The sequence below is a fragment of the Propithecus coquereli genome, unplaced genomic scaffold (genome assembly GCF_000956105.1).
Source record: "Propithecus coquereli isolate 6110/MARCELLA unplaced genomic scaffold, Pcoq_1.0 Scaffold94, whole genome shotgun sequence".
Taxonomy (NCBI): Eukaryota; Metazoa; Chordata; class Mammalia; order Primates; family Indriidae; genus Propithecus; species Propithecus coquereli.
In genome coordinates, this window is record NW_012155729.1 from 455,682 (window position 1) to 473,793 (window position 18,112).

General features: G+C 47.0%; 1 protein-coding gene across 3 annotated transcripts in view; it reads right to left on the reverse strand.

Annotated features, from left to right (window-relative positions):
- Positions 1 to 18,112, reverse strand: part of LARP4B (La ribonucleoprotein domain family, member 4B) — a 75,478-nt gene that overhangs the window by 13,079 nt on the left and 44,287 nt on the right. For all 3 annotated transcript variants that reach the window (XM_012664944.1, XM_012664946.1, XM_012664945.1), the window contains exons 6-11: positions 9,889 to 9,967; positions 8,238 to 8,374; positions 4,139 to 4,242; positions 2,195 to 2,305; positions 1,009 to 1,062; positions 717 to 926 (exon numbers count right to left, since the gene is read on the reverse strand). In XM_012664944.1, coding sequence (XP_012520398.1) covers positions 717 to 926; positions 1,009 to 1,062; positions 2,195 to 2,305; positions 4,139 to 4,242; positions 8,238 to 8,374; positions 9,889 to 9,967 — 695 coding nt within the window. The remainder of the gene's footprint in view (positions 1 to 716; positions 927 to 1,008; positions 1,063 to 2,194; positions 2,306 to 4,138; positions 4,243 to 8,237; positions 8,375 to 9,888; positions 9,968 to 18,112) is intronic.

Genomic DNA, 18,112 nt, shown 5'->3' on the forward strand with positions numbered 1-18,112 from the left:
GCAGCCGTTGCAAGCAGCGACCTGGATGGGCAATGCCAGGAGGGCCCGTCCACTCGGGGCAGGTGTGGCCACAGGGCGGGAGGAGCAGCTGACCGCACAACTGCACGCACGGGCGTGGCGCTGGCCGGGGCTGGAGAAGATCACTCAGCAGCAGGCCTGTGCCCACCGACGTTCTCTAAGGTGCCCTCGTGATGCGTTTTTGGGGAAAGGAACTACACAGCTACCGGTGCACTTTTATAATGGAATAGTGCTGCAAGAAAGCAGTACATTTTCTTACCAACAGGATTCACTCAAAGAGACAGAAATAATTTGGATTTTAGCCAGTTGCATGCCAAGTGTTCTTTTACTGCAATTGTCCCAGACTTCCAGGGAACAGTCGCGGTCCCTCTTAGAATCTCTCCTAAAATGTCTCTGTCCCCGCCTGTCCCTCATAGGACCATGGGAGCTATTTTCTAAGTGGAGTATGACTTCATTTCCCTGCTCAGAAACCTCAGATGACTTCCCACGAGCCACGAGGTGAAAGCCAACATGCTTCAGGACAGTCCAGAGCCTGCAGGTTGCCACCAGCCTGCCCCGGCTCCCTGTAGAGAGCCTGCAGGTTGCCACCAGCCTGCCCCGGCTCCCTGTCCAGAGCCTGCCGGTTGCCACCAGCCTGCCACGGCTCCCTGTCCTCCCTTATCAATGTTAAGTAAACTTCAGGTAAAGACAAAACCTACCAAGGGTGGGTCAAGATAGCTGTGCGCGGCCGACCAGGTCTGGGGCGCGATCAGGCCGTACAGGGGGAACTGCTGCTGGGGGCTGTACACTGGAGGTAAGTAGAAGGACGCCGTGTAGCGCTGCTGCATGTAGAGGTTCATGTCCAGAGGTCTGAATCCATTCTTTGGCAAAAATGTGTTTATAGCTATTGCCTTTGCTTTTATCCGTGCCTGTTTGAAAATATTTCAGTTTCTATCAGAATACTTAAAAGCATCAATTGGCAAATAAAGTATAACCAACAGTCTTGCTTACCTTAATTGGCTTTCCTTGAAAAGTTTTGACTTCTTCTCGAAGGTATTTGTAAGCCTAAGGGCAAAATCAAGTAGATAATTCCATTCTGTTAACCTCGTAAGATGAACTGACAGCTAACTCAGTAGCTCACATAACCAACCACGTCACAAAAATACGGTGAAGAGGGTCCAGGAGGGTGATTCCTGGCCCTCTGGGTCACACATTCCTTAAAATAACCTCATAAGAGCTACAGAACCTCTATCCAAAATTTCCATAAACAAGATTTGTATGCAAGCTTTTAAGTATTAATAGATATCACAAAAGTCTCCCAAAGCCCACAGGCTAAGGATCCTAACCTAGGGAAAACGATGACCACCGAGTTCTTAGTATCAATCCCAATTTCAAATTGGGATTGAGCAGTTCAGGAAAGGAAATGCTAGACAGGAAGGGAGAAGATTAGGATCGTAATAATCAAAAGTTGTTATTTATGTATCTCTTTGTTCTTCTCCAAATTACCTCTCCATTAACCCTACCTCCCCCTGAAGGCTCCGTGCGCCCCAACGCCAGCCCACGGGCCAGGCTGGCAGAGCTCACTCTGCCCCACAGACAGGAGAGTCTTATGTCTCACTACCCTTCTTCCCTTCTGTGCAATTCAAACCCATCTTTCGGCTTTGTGTCCTCGTCTCCGAATCCCCGACGGCATCTACGCCATTCGACACAGGCTAGCACGCTGGCATTCCTTCACGCGTGTTAGTTTGTTTCCCTCAAACAAGATGCTCCCGTCAAGGGCGAGAAAAGGACCTGAACTCCTACGTCTCCTCACAGAACCTGCTTCTCTAACCCTGTAGTAGCATCTCGCAACTCGCAACGATGCTCACTGAAGGATTACGGTTACGTTCAAATTTCCCCCAAACACTTTGCAAATAGCAGACCTTTCCTCTGCCCAGATGCGAGAGCAGAACTGATTTTCTGAGGCTGCTCTGTCTCACCATGTCCTTAGAGAGTATGTCACCTGCTGTTTCTATTGTTACAAAAACTGTCTACACAAACACACCCATTGAAGCTCCCTCAACTCGATCTTCTCTGCACTTTACACTCAAACTTAACATCGTGATGAGGCGGTGATCTCGACGCGCGCAGTCCCGGCATGCGCTACCATCCCACGCTGGCAAACCGCGCGCTCGGTGGGGTGGTGGGAAGAACATACCTGTTGTGCGTCAGCTTCTGTCTCAAATGTGATGAACCAATTATCGTTATAGGCAAATTCACAGTTTATAAATTTCGGTAAATTATCTCCTTTAAATAGTGCTTCTACTTCCTACAGGAAATAGAGATTTTAGAAATTAATTCTCAACCATGCCACTTTTTGTTCTCACCAGAATTTTTTTTAAAATGCATCCTCTTCAGGATCTACCCTTAAAGAAAGTCCAACATACCACGATGCCTAGAAAACCTCTTTCAAAAAAGGCTGAAGGGCACAGTGGGCTCCCAGAGTTAGAATCACAACGCCATGGCAGACGCACAACTTACCGGCAGCTTTCTCTACTCCTGAGACACCAGCAAGCCAAACTGATATGAAAACAGCACACCATTTTACCACTAGGCTGACAACTACGTAACTTTGTAAAAAAGTAATTTAAGAAATAAAAATTACTACCTGGATTTTTGCTTCTGGCCAAGATGAACTAGATTCACCCTCCCATATGACACGATTAAATACAAGAGACAAAACATGTGACAGGTTGGCTTTGAGACACCGGACACGAGGCAGCACAGGAGAGAGGGGATGTGAACACGGTGAGCCCCACAAGTGCCCTGTTCACGCCTGGAGTCTCCAGGCGGCACAGCGCAGGGGAAGCTACAAAGGGCCCTCACCAGGCCCCCAGCCCGAGGCAGGGGGACCACAGCCCCAGAGCAAACGCGCCAGGAGGGAGGCTTGTCTCACGTCACAGGGTGCTACGAAGCACTCAGGGGCACTGCCCCAGCAGAGGCAGAAAGGAGCCCTGGAGCAAAGGCTGCTCTGATCCCACCTGGCAAATACCCCTTAAGGGTCAGGTGGTTCCGCATAACTTAACTGCATTTCAAAACAAAGCTCAAGAGATTTATAAAAATGCAAAAATATTTGGTAAAGTAAAATCCAAATGACTCCAGGTGTGGAACTTGGCTGGACTCCTCATCTGTGTTTCACGTCACAAGTGTTTAAACCCCACACACTGGTCCACGAGGACGGAAAGGCTGAACCCCGGAAGCACGAACAGAAACGCCTGTTTCCTCTGCGGAGAGAGCGTCTGGAGACACGGACACGAGCGGCTCAGGCTTAAACCGTGGGACACGAGACAGCAATGACACGCTAGGCTTCCTGAGCTCGGCGAGGGTCCCCTGAGCAGGCAGACGCCGTGCCGCGAGGGAGAGGAGCTGAGTTCCCAGCCTCTCGAGGAAGCCCTCCCTCCGTCGCGTCAAGGCAAAGCCGTCAGTGTGTTCGCCACACGATGCGACTTAGTTTAAGCACCTGGACAAGCAACACTTTACAGCAACGCATAACAGTACATTGCTTTTCACTGTTCTTAAACTATCAAACACTGTGGTTCCCCAAAACTACTGCCCAAGTTACTGGTTCTCTAGGGGTGATCTCCGGACCTCATTTTCACAGCAAAAGATTATGCCTTTTTTACCCTGAAGATGTGTGTGCTGATGGCGCAGAATCCCTGGTGAGCAGAGAGCGGGCACCGGCCGCGGCCAGTGGCAGCACACTGGTGCCGGGGGTTCCTCACGAAGCCTGCCCTGCCACACAAACGTGCTGCGAAAAGTTACTTATCACAAAAGTGCTCTTCAACTTCACTCGTGGGTTTACTGTTCGTATTTTTAAATAAATATTTAATTTTCTTGTGATTTCTAAATATGGAAATACACAGATCCTATCTTTCTAATGCACAGTGTGTGAAGGAGTCCTGTGGCCGAGGGTTTGAGAACCGCTCCCTCCTACACGTGAATCACACTGTAACCACCCAGAAGTGTGAATCCGGGAACACAGGGCGACCGTAAGGATTTATTCTTAAAAACACACCCTCCAAAAAAAAAAAAGTGAAAAAAAATCAAAGCCAACAAGGACCCTCAGGAAAACGTCCAAGTGCCCTTCAGAGACGCTACTCACCTCCACAGGGGTGGACTCGGGTATTTCACGCAGAATCACGATGCAGCGATTTTGATTTGGCCGCACTTTCTCTCCCTTCTCATCCACTTGGACTAAAGGCAAAGCTACAAAGACAAGGAAAATCAACGGTAAAAAAATACTAAAATACGATACTTCCATGGAATATGTTACGCCATATGACTAAAGAAACCTGTAAACAGAGCAAACTGTCAAAAGTTTTACTAGTCTAGCAAAGGCTATCAAAAGGTTTTAAAACCAACCTTAAATTTTTCGAAAGTAAGAAATATGGAAATCTAAAAACTACTTAACATTATGTAACACAATGAAACAAAGGTTCCAAACAGCTCAAATACTAAAAAATAAAAGTAAATTAAAATATATGGTAGATGGCTTTTTCCTTTCAAAAAGTCTCTAAAATAAAATAGTTTTGTCTTATTATAAAATCTGTCATTTTGCAATAGTTTTCTAAGACTCACGAAGTTCCTGAGTGTCCTGCCCAGGCGCTCCCTAACGCAGCATCTCCCATACCGCCGTGCGCCGCCAACAAAAGGACAGGACACGGGCCGGCCGACGCCAGCAACTCAGGAACAGCCTAATGTGGGCGGAGCCAGTTTTACAGGCACTCCTGTTTGCTAAGTCTGTGTGCTGATGTCACTTGTATGAAATCACGTCATGTACAGACACGAGTCACGGAACACCACGACCACGCTCAGAGCTCAGTGGTGCCACCAGCACGACGACACGCATCACCAGCCTCGGGAACGAAAACGCCAACATCACTACAGCTTCTACCGATACTAAAAGGGCACTGAGAGAATATTATGAAACATTTCACGCTAATAAATCTGAAACATTCCTTAAAAGACACATTACCAAAGGTCACTTTAGAAGGAGGTAATTGGAAAGACCTGTATCTATGAAAGAAACAGAATTTGTAATTAAAAATCTTCCCACAAAGAAAACTCAAGGTCCACACGGTTTCACTGGAGAATTCTATCCAACATTTAGGTGAAACGTATTACCAATTCTACAGCACGAACCATTTCATAAAACTACACGAGTGAATACTACCTAACACAATTTCCATACATAACTAGAGTTGATTGAGGTTAGCGTGGTTTTAGCATACAGTACAAGACTGATATACAAAAGTTAATTGTATTTCCAGATATTAGCAACAAACAATTGGAAATTAAGATATCATTTACAATAGCATGAAATACGGTCATGAACTGCTCGAGGATTGGAACGTGTTCTGAGAAATGCAGTTCCGTGAGTCACGGCTGCACGGACGTCAGAGTGTGCACATACACACCTGGACGGTACAGCCTGTTGCACACCTGGGCAGTGCGGGACGGCTGCTGCTCCTGGCCTACAGACCTTTATGGCACGTGCCTGCGTGGAATCCCACAGGCAGCTATGACACAAAGGCAAGCAGCTGTGTGTCTAAAAGTATCTTAACAAAGGGAAGGTACAGGGAAAAAAGGTATTATAATCTTACGAGACCACACACACACACACACACACACAGTCGGTTGTTGGCTGAAACGCAGTCATGTGGCTTATGCCTGTACTTCTAAATCTGATCAAAGATATGAAAGAACTGTATGTTGAAAACTGCAAAACACTTCCCAGAGAACATTTTAAGACCTAAATAAATGAAGAGATGGACTCCGTGCAGTGGCTCACGCCTGTAATTCTAGCACTCTGGGAGGCCAAGGGGGGAGGATCACTGGAGGCCAAGAGTTGAAGACCAGCCTGAGCAAGAGGGAGGCCCTGTCTCTACTAAAAACAGAAAAAATTAGCTGGGTGTGGTGGTGCACACCTGTAGTCCCAGCTAACTGGGAGGCTGAGGCAGGAGGATCACTTGAGCCCAGGAATTCGAGGCTGCAATGAGCTGTGATCACACCACTGCACTCCAGCCTGGGTGACAGCAAGACCCATACATGTTTTTATACTATTACCACGTACCTCTGAATCCATTAAAAACATACACTTCAGTTTTACACATACCCAAACTTTATATATACGGTGTCATCTTGCACATGTTTAGAAATGTTTTTATCAACATTATTTTAAAATTTACTCTTGTTGAAAATGTAGGCCTCGTTCACTTTAATTTCAATGATTTTAAGGGTAAAAACAAAGCACTTGACTCAGATATACTGTGATGTACATGGTATGTACATGAAGATACAAAACAGTCTAGAAATGTAATTTACACAACTGCATCAGCACTAGAGTTGCAGTATTAAAATTAAAATACTCGTCAAGTGTCTACTGCGCCTGATTCTCTGCTAGGTATTTTGGGGATAAGACTTAAACATAAGATGAGAATTTTGCGCGTGGGGCCTTATTTATGGCATCCTCTTCTGAATTACAACTCACACGCTAACCATATTCTGACTGCATGGGTTCCTGCAGATGCACGTATGTTTCTCACTGTCCAAAACTGACTGAAAAAAGACAACGAGACGCTGAAGAGCCGAACAGAAATGGATACAAGGTGACGATTCAAGAGTCTCCAGAAGTACAGTCCTGGAGAAGGCGGGTGGGGCTGGGGAGGCTGATGGGGCCACGCACGGACAGGCCGGCTCCCGTGAGCACCTGCACGGACCCCCGCTCGTCTGCACCAAGGACCCCCAGCCAGCAAGACTCAGCTGAGAAATCACCCTCCGTGGGGCAGCGAAGTTTGCAACGTGTGACTGAAATGAATAATCTGGGCTTCCTGAAGATAACCAAAAAGACTTTTACAGAGTAAAGTACAGAGACAAGAAAGCTGCTGGTCTTTGGAAAATGCAGCCCAATTCCATGGACACGGGTAACAGGTTTCTGTGCGAAACGGAGCCCTGGAAAGCACAACCCCCCACCCCGTGTGCCGTTCTCATCAGTTTGCCGGTTTCCTCGCCACTTCCCTCAGCAGTTTAATAACCTACTTCTGTCGAGACAGAAAAACAGAAGACCACTATTTGTGAATAGAAAATCCAACTAAGTTCTAAGGTAAGAGCCTCACCTTTTTATACTATTGTTAAGTCAGATCCACACGAGGAGAAAAGCACCCCACACTGACTGTCATCAGTGCAGCTAAGCCAGGGACACCGTGACACCGCTCCTGCACGCGTGTAAGCAAGGGAAGTCACGGCAGTGAGCGGGTGAGGCTGTAAATCGGGCAGAGCACCGTCTGATCGTTCGAAACCACGCAGGTGAGCAGCGGGGGGCACAGCGCCATCCCTGGCTCCCAGGGAAAGGAACCACAGCAATAACTCACCTGTATTTGGGGCCCTCCTGTACAAAGGGAATTTTTGTAAGTAAGAACAATCCAATTTAAAGAGAAATCCAACATATCCCACATTTAATAGAGAAGGAATCCACAGCGAAGTCTTCCAGGCGGGCACCCGCAAAGGGCGGGGGGACTGTCCGTGGGCCGCGTCCCCTACATCTCCACACCCACTGTGCGCCTCGAATACGCACTCTCGGTGTCAGTCACACCTCAGTAAAGCTGGTTTCCTTCTTTTAAAAAAGAAATAAACAACACAGAGAGGTCGTAGAGGCCTAAATCTGCCAGGACACAAACTACGACCCTGACGAGAGGCAGAGATCCACGCCCTCTGAAATCCTGCGGGTCTCTAATGCAACTTTTAGACATTCGTTCGATGTTGCCCAATTTCGCAGAAACAACTTCATTCACAATATCCTTTTAAGGAAAAATGCAATAGTATTTCATCAAAACTTAAGCAGGAAGTTGAAATTTTAAAGAAATGCCTTTAGTGGCAAAAATATAATCAAAATGCATTTTCCTTTAACCATGAATATTGTTACCCCCGTTTTGTTTTTCACGAATCTCACAGCTGCCTGAAAAATCTTCACTACAAAGATTCTTTTCTGCTTTGTATGACCCAAAACCTGTGTGAGGCTCAAGATGGGTTCAGCGGGGCGCCAACACTGCTGGGACTGCCCAGATAGGAGCGGGAGACCAGGGAAGGAAGCAATTCGCCGCCAAGTTCCTGAACTTTTGGTGTCTGTAGACGTGAAGGTTCCTACCGATAAGACACACGTCATAAAGGCAAGTCTTACTCATTCAAAATTGTCGTTTACTTACATCTTAGCACTTCAACAATTAAATCCACATCGGTGCTGAGCTTCTTGATATGGTCCAGGTTGGCTACCGTCTTAATTGGCACGTACTGATCGCTATCCATCTGTGATATGAGATACATATCACTGGCAAGATTCTCCCTGTTGAAAGAAAACAATCTCTTTTAACGAGCATTTTTTAAAGGGAAGTTTCGTCTATAGCAATACCCGTTTCACAAGCAGTGTGGGTGTGGAGTGGCACCGCTTTGGAGTTAGAGCAGAGTCCAAACTGCGTCTGCTATTTGCCACCTGCCTGGCCTTCGGTAATTTTTTCAGAGTGTCTGTCTTGGAGAGGCAAGAGAACAAACGTACAAAGTATACTTCATTTTATACAATTAAGATTAACGAGCGATAATCCTAGGGTGCAGTTACTTACAGCTTAGTTCTATTCTAACAAGTACTTGAATAGCTTATTAAAAACACACAGAATTTTTTAAAGTAAGGAAACCCGGCTGAATAAACAAGAAAGGTAAGGAAAGCACGAACAGGCCATTCCTGAAACGCACGCTGTGGAGTCTGGACACTTGCCAGAGAAGCTGCGGCCAGAATTAACAAGAAGGAAAGAACCGGCAACTGGACCCACGGCACCCACGGGTGAGCCGCGAATAACCAGCAGTTTCGCCGGGATGAGCTCTTTCCTAGTGTTTGGCCAGAGATAAAGGTTCCTTGTGAATTCTCAAAGACGACGTATGAAAGCAGCGAACAAGGCCCCAAACTAAACACGATAAGGGGGCTCATGGGACCTCTTCTCACGCTGCCCCTCTGTGGGGGCCCACGGCAGTCGTGGCACCGAGTGAGGGTGTGGGGAGCCCTGCGCTGCCCTCGTCTCGGGGGGCCGCCTTCTGGATGATGTGGGTGATTCTGGCCACACGGGCCACAGGCAGTGTCAATTGCATGGAGCTGGGTTTTCAGCTTTCGCCACAGCACTTCTGTGTCTGCCACGTCAAGACACAACACCCCAGGCCCCGCTGGGTGACAGCAGGGACAGAGGGGCCCTCAGCACACACCTGTGTGGGATCTGCAGGGCTGCAGAGAAAACACCTGAGAAATCGCCATCACCGAGAGAAAGCCCTACACACGCCAATGAGTTATTGTCACTCTCAGAAAATTACACGTAACCCAATCCCATCTTCTGTGTGTCCAGTTTCTGCCATTTGAACTTTAAAGAGTCTGCTAAGAAAAAGTATTATTCACAAAAAAAGCCTAAAAATATGAGAGCTATATAAAGAAAACAATCCGTCAATTTGACGCATTTTCAGGAACAATGCAGGTTATTTGTTCTCAAACTTCGGTGAGGTGGAAGATTGAGGCCCCGCCCTCAGAGAAGAGGACTCGGGGAGCACAGGGTGGGCCCAGGAACCTGCATTTCAAACCAGTCAGGGAAACAGTCGCCAAGGTGGATCTGTGGACCCAGCTTTGGGGACCACAGACGTGAGGATCATGTCCAGTTCTCCAACGTATCAAAAAGCAGTTATCACTTAATATCCTAAATTTCTTATTAAAATATATGCACACAGATAACAGATATATACTGCTTCGTAAAATGTCGCATTTGTAAATAATAACCAGTGCATGACATAGACATTAGGTACTGAAAAAACCACTACCAGCCTTACCTAGATAAGCAGAATTCCAATGTTTTCTTAAGTACTTCTCGGGGGTCTTCCTGGCTTTCTGGTTGAGACTCATTTCCTCCTACATAAAAGTAATGATCAATTCAGGAAAATGGCTTAAAATTTACCAAGCAGAAAATTCAATACAACAAGTCTAGTGTTTTTAATGTATAGATGAACACAGCTACATGAGTGTATAGAGAATAAGAGAAATGCAATTATTTTACCCACTAAAAAAGTGAATCATGCAAAAAACAAAACAAAACCAAATTCCCCCCTTTCCCCCTAGACACAAGCAACACATTTTAGAAAAACAATTTGTTTAGAAGGGGCCTTTATCACAAAACACAGAGTACAAGCTTAGGCTACTGCCTTGCCTCACCGTGGAAAGGATTTTCAGGTGACCTGCAAGAACACAGACACCAAGCAGCAACGCAACAGAAAGGGGAAAACTACAACAGGAAAAAGGCAGATGCAGGCAACAAGCCAAGGCCGGGGTCACAGATGTACCGGCCGCGCGGGCCCGTTTCTACACCAGAGGCTCAAGTCTGCCTTTGTGTTCCCAGCTAGCCAAAGCAGCAAGAAACGGTCCTGTCACAGGAACCTCACCAGAGAGCCGCAAACACACCAGACCCTGAGAGGACACACGCGCTGGTTCTAAGTGCCAGAAGAAATGTCCCACGAGAAGATGCCGGGGGGGAGCGGCTGCAGGCCATCCCAGGCCCACGCTGCACGAGCTGGTATTTCGATAACGTTGGGACAAAAGGTGATGGAACGCTAACACGGAGTATTTTCCCTTTGCTCCTATACACGTTAGCAAGGCACGCTACCAACACATGTCCCTCACGTCACACAGGTGACACGCCAGCAACACGAGAGACACGTGTGTCTCGGAAGCCAGAGGTGAAGAGCAGGAACAGGCGACGCTGAAGTGGGGGCATCGGACACACCAGGACAGAGAGTTCGTGTCAGCGTCAGACAATCCACTCCCACCAGCAAAAAGAAAACAAAACCACGGGACTGCGCGAGACCGAAGGCCGAATGCACACCCTGACGCCGTCCTTCGTCCAGGCCTCTTCTGCGCTGTCGTGTAAATTCGCTTCCACCCACATCCGGCAGCTGCGTGCTGAGCATCTCTGCCCAGGCGCCGAGCGGGCACCGTGCACGCAGCCTAGATGAGGCACAGCCCCTGCTCGCACGAGGCCGGACGACAGACCCCTCACAGGAACCAGCTGACACAGTTCCCGGAGAAGCTGGCACGGAGGAAGGAACCCAAGACCCAGGACCCAGGACGCAGGACAAGGGGGAGCCGCAGGCACAGGGGCCAGCGCAGCCGAGGAGCGGGGACCGAGCAGTGAGAGACGAGGTCAGAGAGGGCAGCGCGCGTGAACCAGACCAGGTAGGATGTTAGGGTTGTACCCTGAACGTGTGCACAGGAAACCAATTCGGGGTGACATTCTGGAAAGATCTCTCTGGTTCCATGGTACAGACAGGTGGATGTAACGCTGCTCGGGACTCCCGTTACAGGTGGTGCTGGGCCAGGGAGAGGAAGAGAAGAGGCCCCAGCAGCAGCGCAAGGAGGAAGCGCAGGACACAGCCGTGCAGCTGGTGAGTCGGGAAGACACGGGAGAAGGGGAAGGTGGGGGAGAAGGGTCCCGCGCTGTGACCCCACACAGCAGAGCCAGGCGGTGAAAGTGAGACTCTACCCCCAGGCCCGGCCACACGGGGTCCCGGGAGAGACAGACGAGACAGCTCCAGGGCAGCGGAGGGGACAAGCTGCATGCACGAGGGCGCGGGAGGCGAGGAAAGGGCACAGAGAGCGCAGACCGCTGTCCCGAAGCGTCCTGCTGGGGGATGGACTGTCCAGGCGGTTTCACGTAAGGTCAGAGACGGCACCGCCTTAGAGTGACAGGGAACATCCCAGCCACGCGGGACAGCCACGGCCTGGAAGACCAAGGGGTGAGGGGCCGAGACCTGGCGCAGTCAGTGAGGGGGCTGCACCGGGAGACTGGGGGGCGGGGGGCAGTTGGCGAGACGCAGGCCATAGCCTGCACCAAAAAATGAATAAAACAAATGAAACGAGTTTTCCAGACCTGAGCCATCAGGCAACAAAGGACCTGAGTCCCTGAGAGACGCTGACACCCGTGAGGTCATCCTAGATGGACCCACTCACTGCCTGGGAGGAAGTCCCAGGGTGTGGCCCAGGAAGTGGCAAATCAGGAGGTAACCCAGCGGGCGGCTGAATGGAACAGACAAAGGGAATGCAGGGACCAGGAGGCTGCCGTGCATAGACACACGGGAGGTGTTCAGAGAGCAGTAAAGGGCCCTGTCAAGCAGTCGGCCAAATTCTGCTCAGAGCGCAGGTGTGATGACGCTACGCAAGGCTCTGGGATGAACCACCGTAAAAGACGGGAAGTATCGGTATCTGTCACTCGCATGCCCGCCCCACTGGTGGACTAGGAAACCTCCTATTTCAAGGAGCACTGCCCCTGTGGTGGGGAATGACGGGCCCCACACTGAGCACTGCTCCACTCGGGCCTAACGAATGCTAAAAACAAGGCAGGAAAGGATCACACTGTTTTCAAGTAACTTAGCTACATCCCAGGACAAAATCCAAAGTATTTATAGAAATACAAAAATATTAGGCACCCAACGAAGTAAAACTCAATTCCACCAGACGCTGCCGTGCGTGCAAAGCAGCAGGAAATGTGAGGCGCTAGCGTGCAGACCTGCGATCGACAGGACAACCCAGACCCACAGACGCTGGAGGTAACTGACGAGGACACAGAAACCGCTGTCACAGCCGAATCGCACACATTCTAAAAGGTAAAGACGTGGAAAATTACAAAAAACCCAATTAGAACTTCTAGAGATGTAAACTACAGTGTCTGATATAAAAACACTGGATGAAATTAACAACAGGTGCATTACAGAAGACCGCTGAACCCGAAGAAACTTCCCAAAATCAAACAGAAATGAGGAGCAGACATGGTGGAGGATCAGACGGCCCAGGAACAGCACCGAGCAGCTCAGTGGCGTGTGACAGGCGTGCACTGTCACAAAATGGGAGGCCCTGACTCAGAAAACCTGTACACAGGAATCAACAGCACCAAAGAGAGGGACCACACGGATAAACACACAGGCTTGTGTTCTTGTTACAAGTAAATCTCTTTAAAAAACAACTGGCTTTTAAATAAAAATAGAAACAATGTCCTGTCGGTTTACGATGTCAGTAACTGCAAAATGCATGACGACGACAGCATCGACGGCACGAGAGAGGCGGCAGTGGCTGCTCTGATGTTGCTCTGTGTGAAGCGGGAAAGTACGGCACGAAGGTGGTCCCTGCTCGCTAGGGAAGTGGAGTATGCATGCCAAAGCAGCCACCAGAACAGCAGAACGACGGAGAAGGGGACCGATCCAAAGGAAAGCAGAAGGGACTGAAGAAGAGGAGTGACGCGAAGAACAGAACATGCCGCCGCCCGGGCCTGGCTGCCCAGGACACTCTCCGGGAGCAGCCAGGGCTCCCCGGACGAACGCCGATCCCGGGGCTGCAAGAGAAGAAACCAAACCGCACCAGAGCCCCACAGGGAGCCCTGTGCCGAGGGCGCATGTCAAACGGCCAAAGCCAGAACAATCTGAGCAAGAAAATAAAGTAGTGCTGGATTGTAACCCAAAATATAAAATAAATACGCTTGAGTCCACACTGACATAAATGAACGGTTGAATAGACAAATAAACGAGGGAGTGGAGAGAAATCTCCTATGCATCAGAACTTCAAACAATTTACACAGGTTCTCTGCCCGCCTGGGGGCACCAAAAAGCCTGCTCCTCCAGTGTGGGCTGTGCGGGGGCCACCCCCCAATGGTACAATGTGGAAAGGGCCAGAAAGAGTGACTCGCAGCTGAGAAGCTGACAAACGCTGCCTCCGCCAGGTGGCCGGGCCAACCCTGCAGGGGTAAGTCCTGCCGACCCTGTACACCCTTGACAGGACGTGATAAAAACAGTGCTTCATCTCTGTGGTCTTTCTCCCTAACCCTAGCACTAGTACCGTGACGAGAAAAACGTCAAATTCCAGTAGAAGAGTATCCGACAAAATTCTGGAGCGTGCCCTTCAAAACTACTGTGTCAAGATTATCAAAAACAAGGAAAGTCTGAGACACTGTGAGAGCCACGAGGAGCCTGAGGAGACACAGCCACTGAGGGTGACGTGGTGTCCCAGCTGGGGTCCCACAGCAGAAAAAGGACAGTGTGAAAATGTGTCACTGCCGACAGGTTCAGTGACTGTGGCAAATGTATCTATTAACGTGAGATGTTACTAACAGGAAAAATCGGATGCAGGGTGTATGGGAACTCCACACAATCAGTCTTCTCAACTGCTCTGAAAGCCTACAGCTATTCTAGAACGAACAGCATGCTGACAGACCCAAACCGAACCAAAGCAATTACCACACTAAATATTAACATTCCAAAACCTGAACTAGAAGATAGAGACCAAAACATTTGATTTAAAAAAAAAAATAGCAAGACCCAAACGTCACATTATCTATAAAAGTTACTTTATTAAATGTAAATTTAATACGATATCAAATAGATTAAAAGTAAAAGAATGGAAGAAGATACGTCATGCTAAAACTAGTCAAAAGAAAGCTGGAGAGGGCCGGGCGCGGTGGCTCACGCCTGTAATCCTAGCACTCTGGGAGGCCGAGGCGGGCGGATCATTCTGAGCTCAGGAGTTCGAGACCAGCCTGAGCAAGAGTGAGACCCCGTCTCTACTAAAATTAGAAAGAAATTAATTGGACAGCTAAAAATATATACAGAAAAAATTAGCCGGGCATGGTGGCGCATGTCTGTAGTCCCAGCTACTCGGGAGGCTGAGGCAGGAGGATCGCTCAAGGTCAGGAGTTCGAGACCAGCCTGAGCAAGAGCGAGACCCCGTCTCTACTAAAAATACAAAGAAATTAGCTGGACAACTAAAAACATAGACAAACTTAGCCGAGCACAGTGGCGCATGCCTGTAGTCCCAGCTACTCGGGAGGCTGAGGCAGGAGGATCGCTTGAGCCCAGGAGTTGGAGGTTGCTGTGAGCTAGGCTGAGGCCACGGCACTCGCCCCAGGCAAGAGAATGAGACTCTGTCTCAAAAAAAAAAAAAAAAAAAGAAAGCTGGAGTGACAATATAGGCATTAGACAAAGTAAATTCAGAGCGAAGAATATCCTCACAGATAAAGACAGTCATCTCACAATGAGAGAGGACAAATGACCAAGAGAACACAGTGCTTCAAAACATATAAAACAAAACTGACAAAACTAGACAAATGCAAAAATTAACAGAAACTTTCTGTCAATAGTTGATACAAGCAGGCACAAATCAGAAAGAATAAACCTGACCAACACTATCACCCAACCTGACCTCGTTAACATTTACAAAACACTCCCCATAACAATAACAAAATACACGTTCTTCTCAAGTGCCAGTGAAATATTTAACAAGATAACCTATATTTTAGGTCATTTATGACCATCATTTATGACCTAAAATATGACTTGTTTTAACAAGTCTTAATAAGTTTAAAGAGATTCAAATCATACAAAGTACATTCTTTGACCACAATGGAATCAAACTAGAAATCAATAAAAGAAAGATCCCTGGAAAATCCCCAAGTATTTGGAAAATAAACTGCATACTTATAAAATGCCCATAAATCAAAGAAAAAAACTGAAAAAGAAATGAGAAAGTATTTTGAACTCAGTGAAAATGAAAACACAACATATCGGAATTTGGGAGATTCAGCTGAAGCACTACTCACGGGGAAATTAGTAGAACTAATGAATATATTAGAAACAAGAAAGGCCTCTCATCGGTGAGCTTGGCATCCACCTTAAGACACTAAAAAAGGGGCAAGTTAAACCCAAAGAAAGCAAAACAAAATATATTACAAAGATCAGGAAAAAAACAATGAAATAGGAAAGAGTAAAACAACTGAGAAAACCAATGAAATGAAACAGGGATTTTTGAGAAGGTCAATAAAACTGACAAACTTCTACCCAGACTGATCAAGAGAAAATAGGGAGAAGACACCAGTTACCGCTAACGGGGGTGAGAGATGCGCCAGACTACAGACCCCACAGGTACTGAGTGAAGAGTAGCAGCACCATGAGCAACTCTGAGCAACGAACTGCACAACGTAGACCAAACAGACCAAATCTCTGTAAGACACACCAAACCCAAAGCTCCCTCAAGAAGAAATAAACACCCTGGGTAATTCTATATGAAAAAAGAAAGTGCAGTCGAAAACTTCCCCACAAAGAAAACTCCAGGCCCACGTGCCTTGCTTTAACTTCCTCACGTAAGGAAGAAATAACACATAACCCTCTTCCAAAAAACTGAATAGGAGGAAATACACTGAAAAGAAAACTAGAGATCACCATCCCTCATGAATACAGGTATAAAACTTCTAAGCAAAATTTTCGTAAATCTAATCCAACAATGTATCAAGAGTGCGTTACATTATCATCTACAGATGTTTATCCCAGGAACGTAAGGTTAGCTTAACATTTGAAAACTGATTAACGTAATTCATCTTAACACACTAGAAAAAACAAATACGTAACCATCCTCATAGGAGACAAATTCCAACATCCACTCCTCATAAAATCTCTCAGAACACCAGGAAGAAGAGTACCTCGTCCCCGCGATGAAGGGCAGAGACATCAACCTCATCAGCGTTACACCGCGTGGTGAGGTACGAGGCTCCCCTAAGATCCAGAATTAAGTCTAAGGTTTGTTCTCCCCACTTCTATCCGCCTTGGCATTGAAGGACCTATCCAGTGCAGTGGGGCAAGGCAAAACAATAAAAGGCATGATATAAAAAGATCACAGAGAAGTAAAACCATCTTGACTTAAAGATAATCCAGTCACCTATGTAAAAAATCCAATAGAATCTACGAAAAAGTTCCTAAAACTATTAACTGAGATTAACAAATTTTCATGGTGTGAGATCAATATACAAAAGTTGATTATTTCTACCCACTAGTAACAACCAATTGCCAATAAAAATTTTAAAAATCACTTAAAATAGCATCAAAAAATATAAAATACTTATAAATCTGACAAAAGACGTGAAAGACCGGTACGATGAAAACCAAAAAATACTTCCGAGAGAAATAAAGATCTAAAGAAATAAGAGACGTGTCTTGTTCATGGACATTAAGATGTCAATTTTTTCCAACTGATCTACAGAATCAATGAAACCAATAAAAATCTCAGTAATTTGTAGATGTTAACAATCTCATTCTAATCTGTATAGAAAGTCAAAGGAATTAGAATAAACAAAACAACTCTAAAAACAACAAAACTAGAAGGCTATCACCACCTGATGTCAGGAATTACGGTACAGGCACACCTTGCAGAAATAGTGCAGTTGTTTCCAGATCACCGCAATAAAGTGACCATCTCAGTAAAGCCAGTCACACAAATTTTTTGGTTTCCTAGTGTACATAAAAATTATGTTCATACTATACCATAGTCTATTAAGTGTGCGATAGCTTTGTGTCTAAAAAAACAATGTACAATACCTTCACTGAAAAATACTTCATTGCTAAAAAGGGTAATGATCGTCCGAGCCTGCAGCAAGTCACACACTCCTTTCCCAGGGGACAGTCTTGCCTGGAGGTCGATGCTGCTGACTCACGGGGTGGTGGCAGCTGAAGGTCAGGGTGGCTGCGGCAAATTTCTTAAAATAAGACACTGATAAAGTTTGCCACATTGACTGACTCTTCCTTTCGCAGAAGATTTCTCTGTAGCATGTGATGCTGCTAGATAGCATTTTACCCACCGTGACCTTCTTTCAAAATTTGAGTAAATCCTCTAAAATCCTACCACTGCTTCATCAAGTTAGTTTATGTAATCTTCTAACTCCTTTGTCATTTCAACGGTGTTCGCAGAATCTTCACGAGGAATAGATTCCATCTCAAGAAACCACTTTCTTTGCTTACCCACAAGAAGCAACTCCTCATCTGCTGAAGTTCCATCCTGAGATGGCAGCAATTCAGTCACACCCTCAGGTCCACTCTAACCCTAGTTCTCTAGCCGTTTCCACCACAGCTGCAGTGACTTCCTCCACTGACGTCCTGAGTCCTTCAAAGTCATCCAGGGTTGCAATCAACTTCTTCCAAACTCCTGTTCGTGTTGAGATTTTGCCCTTCTCCCATGAGTCATGAATGTTCTCAG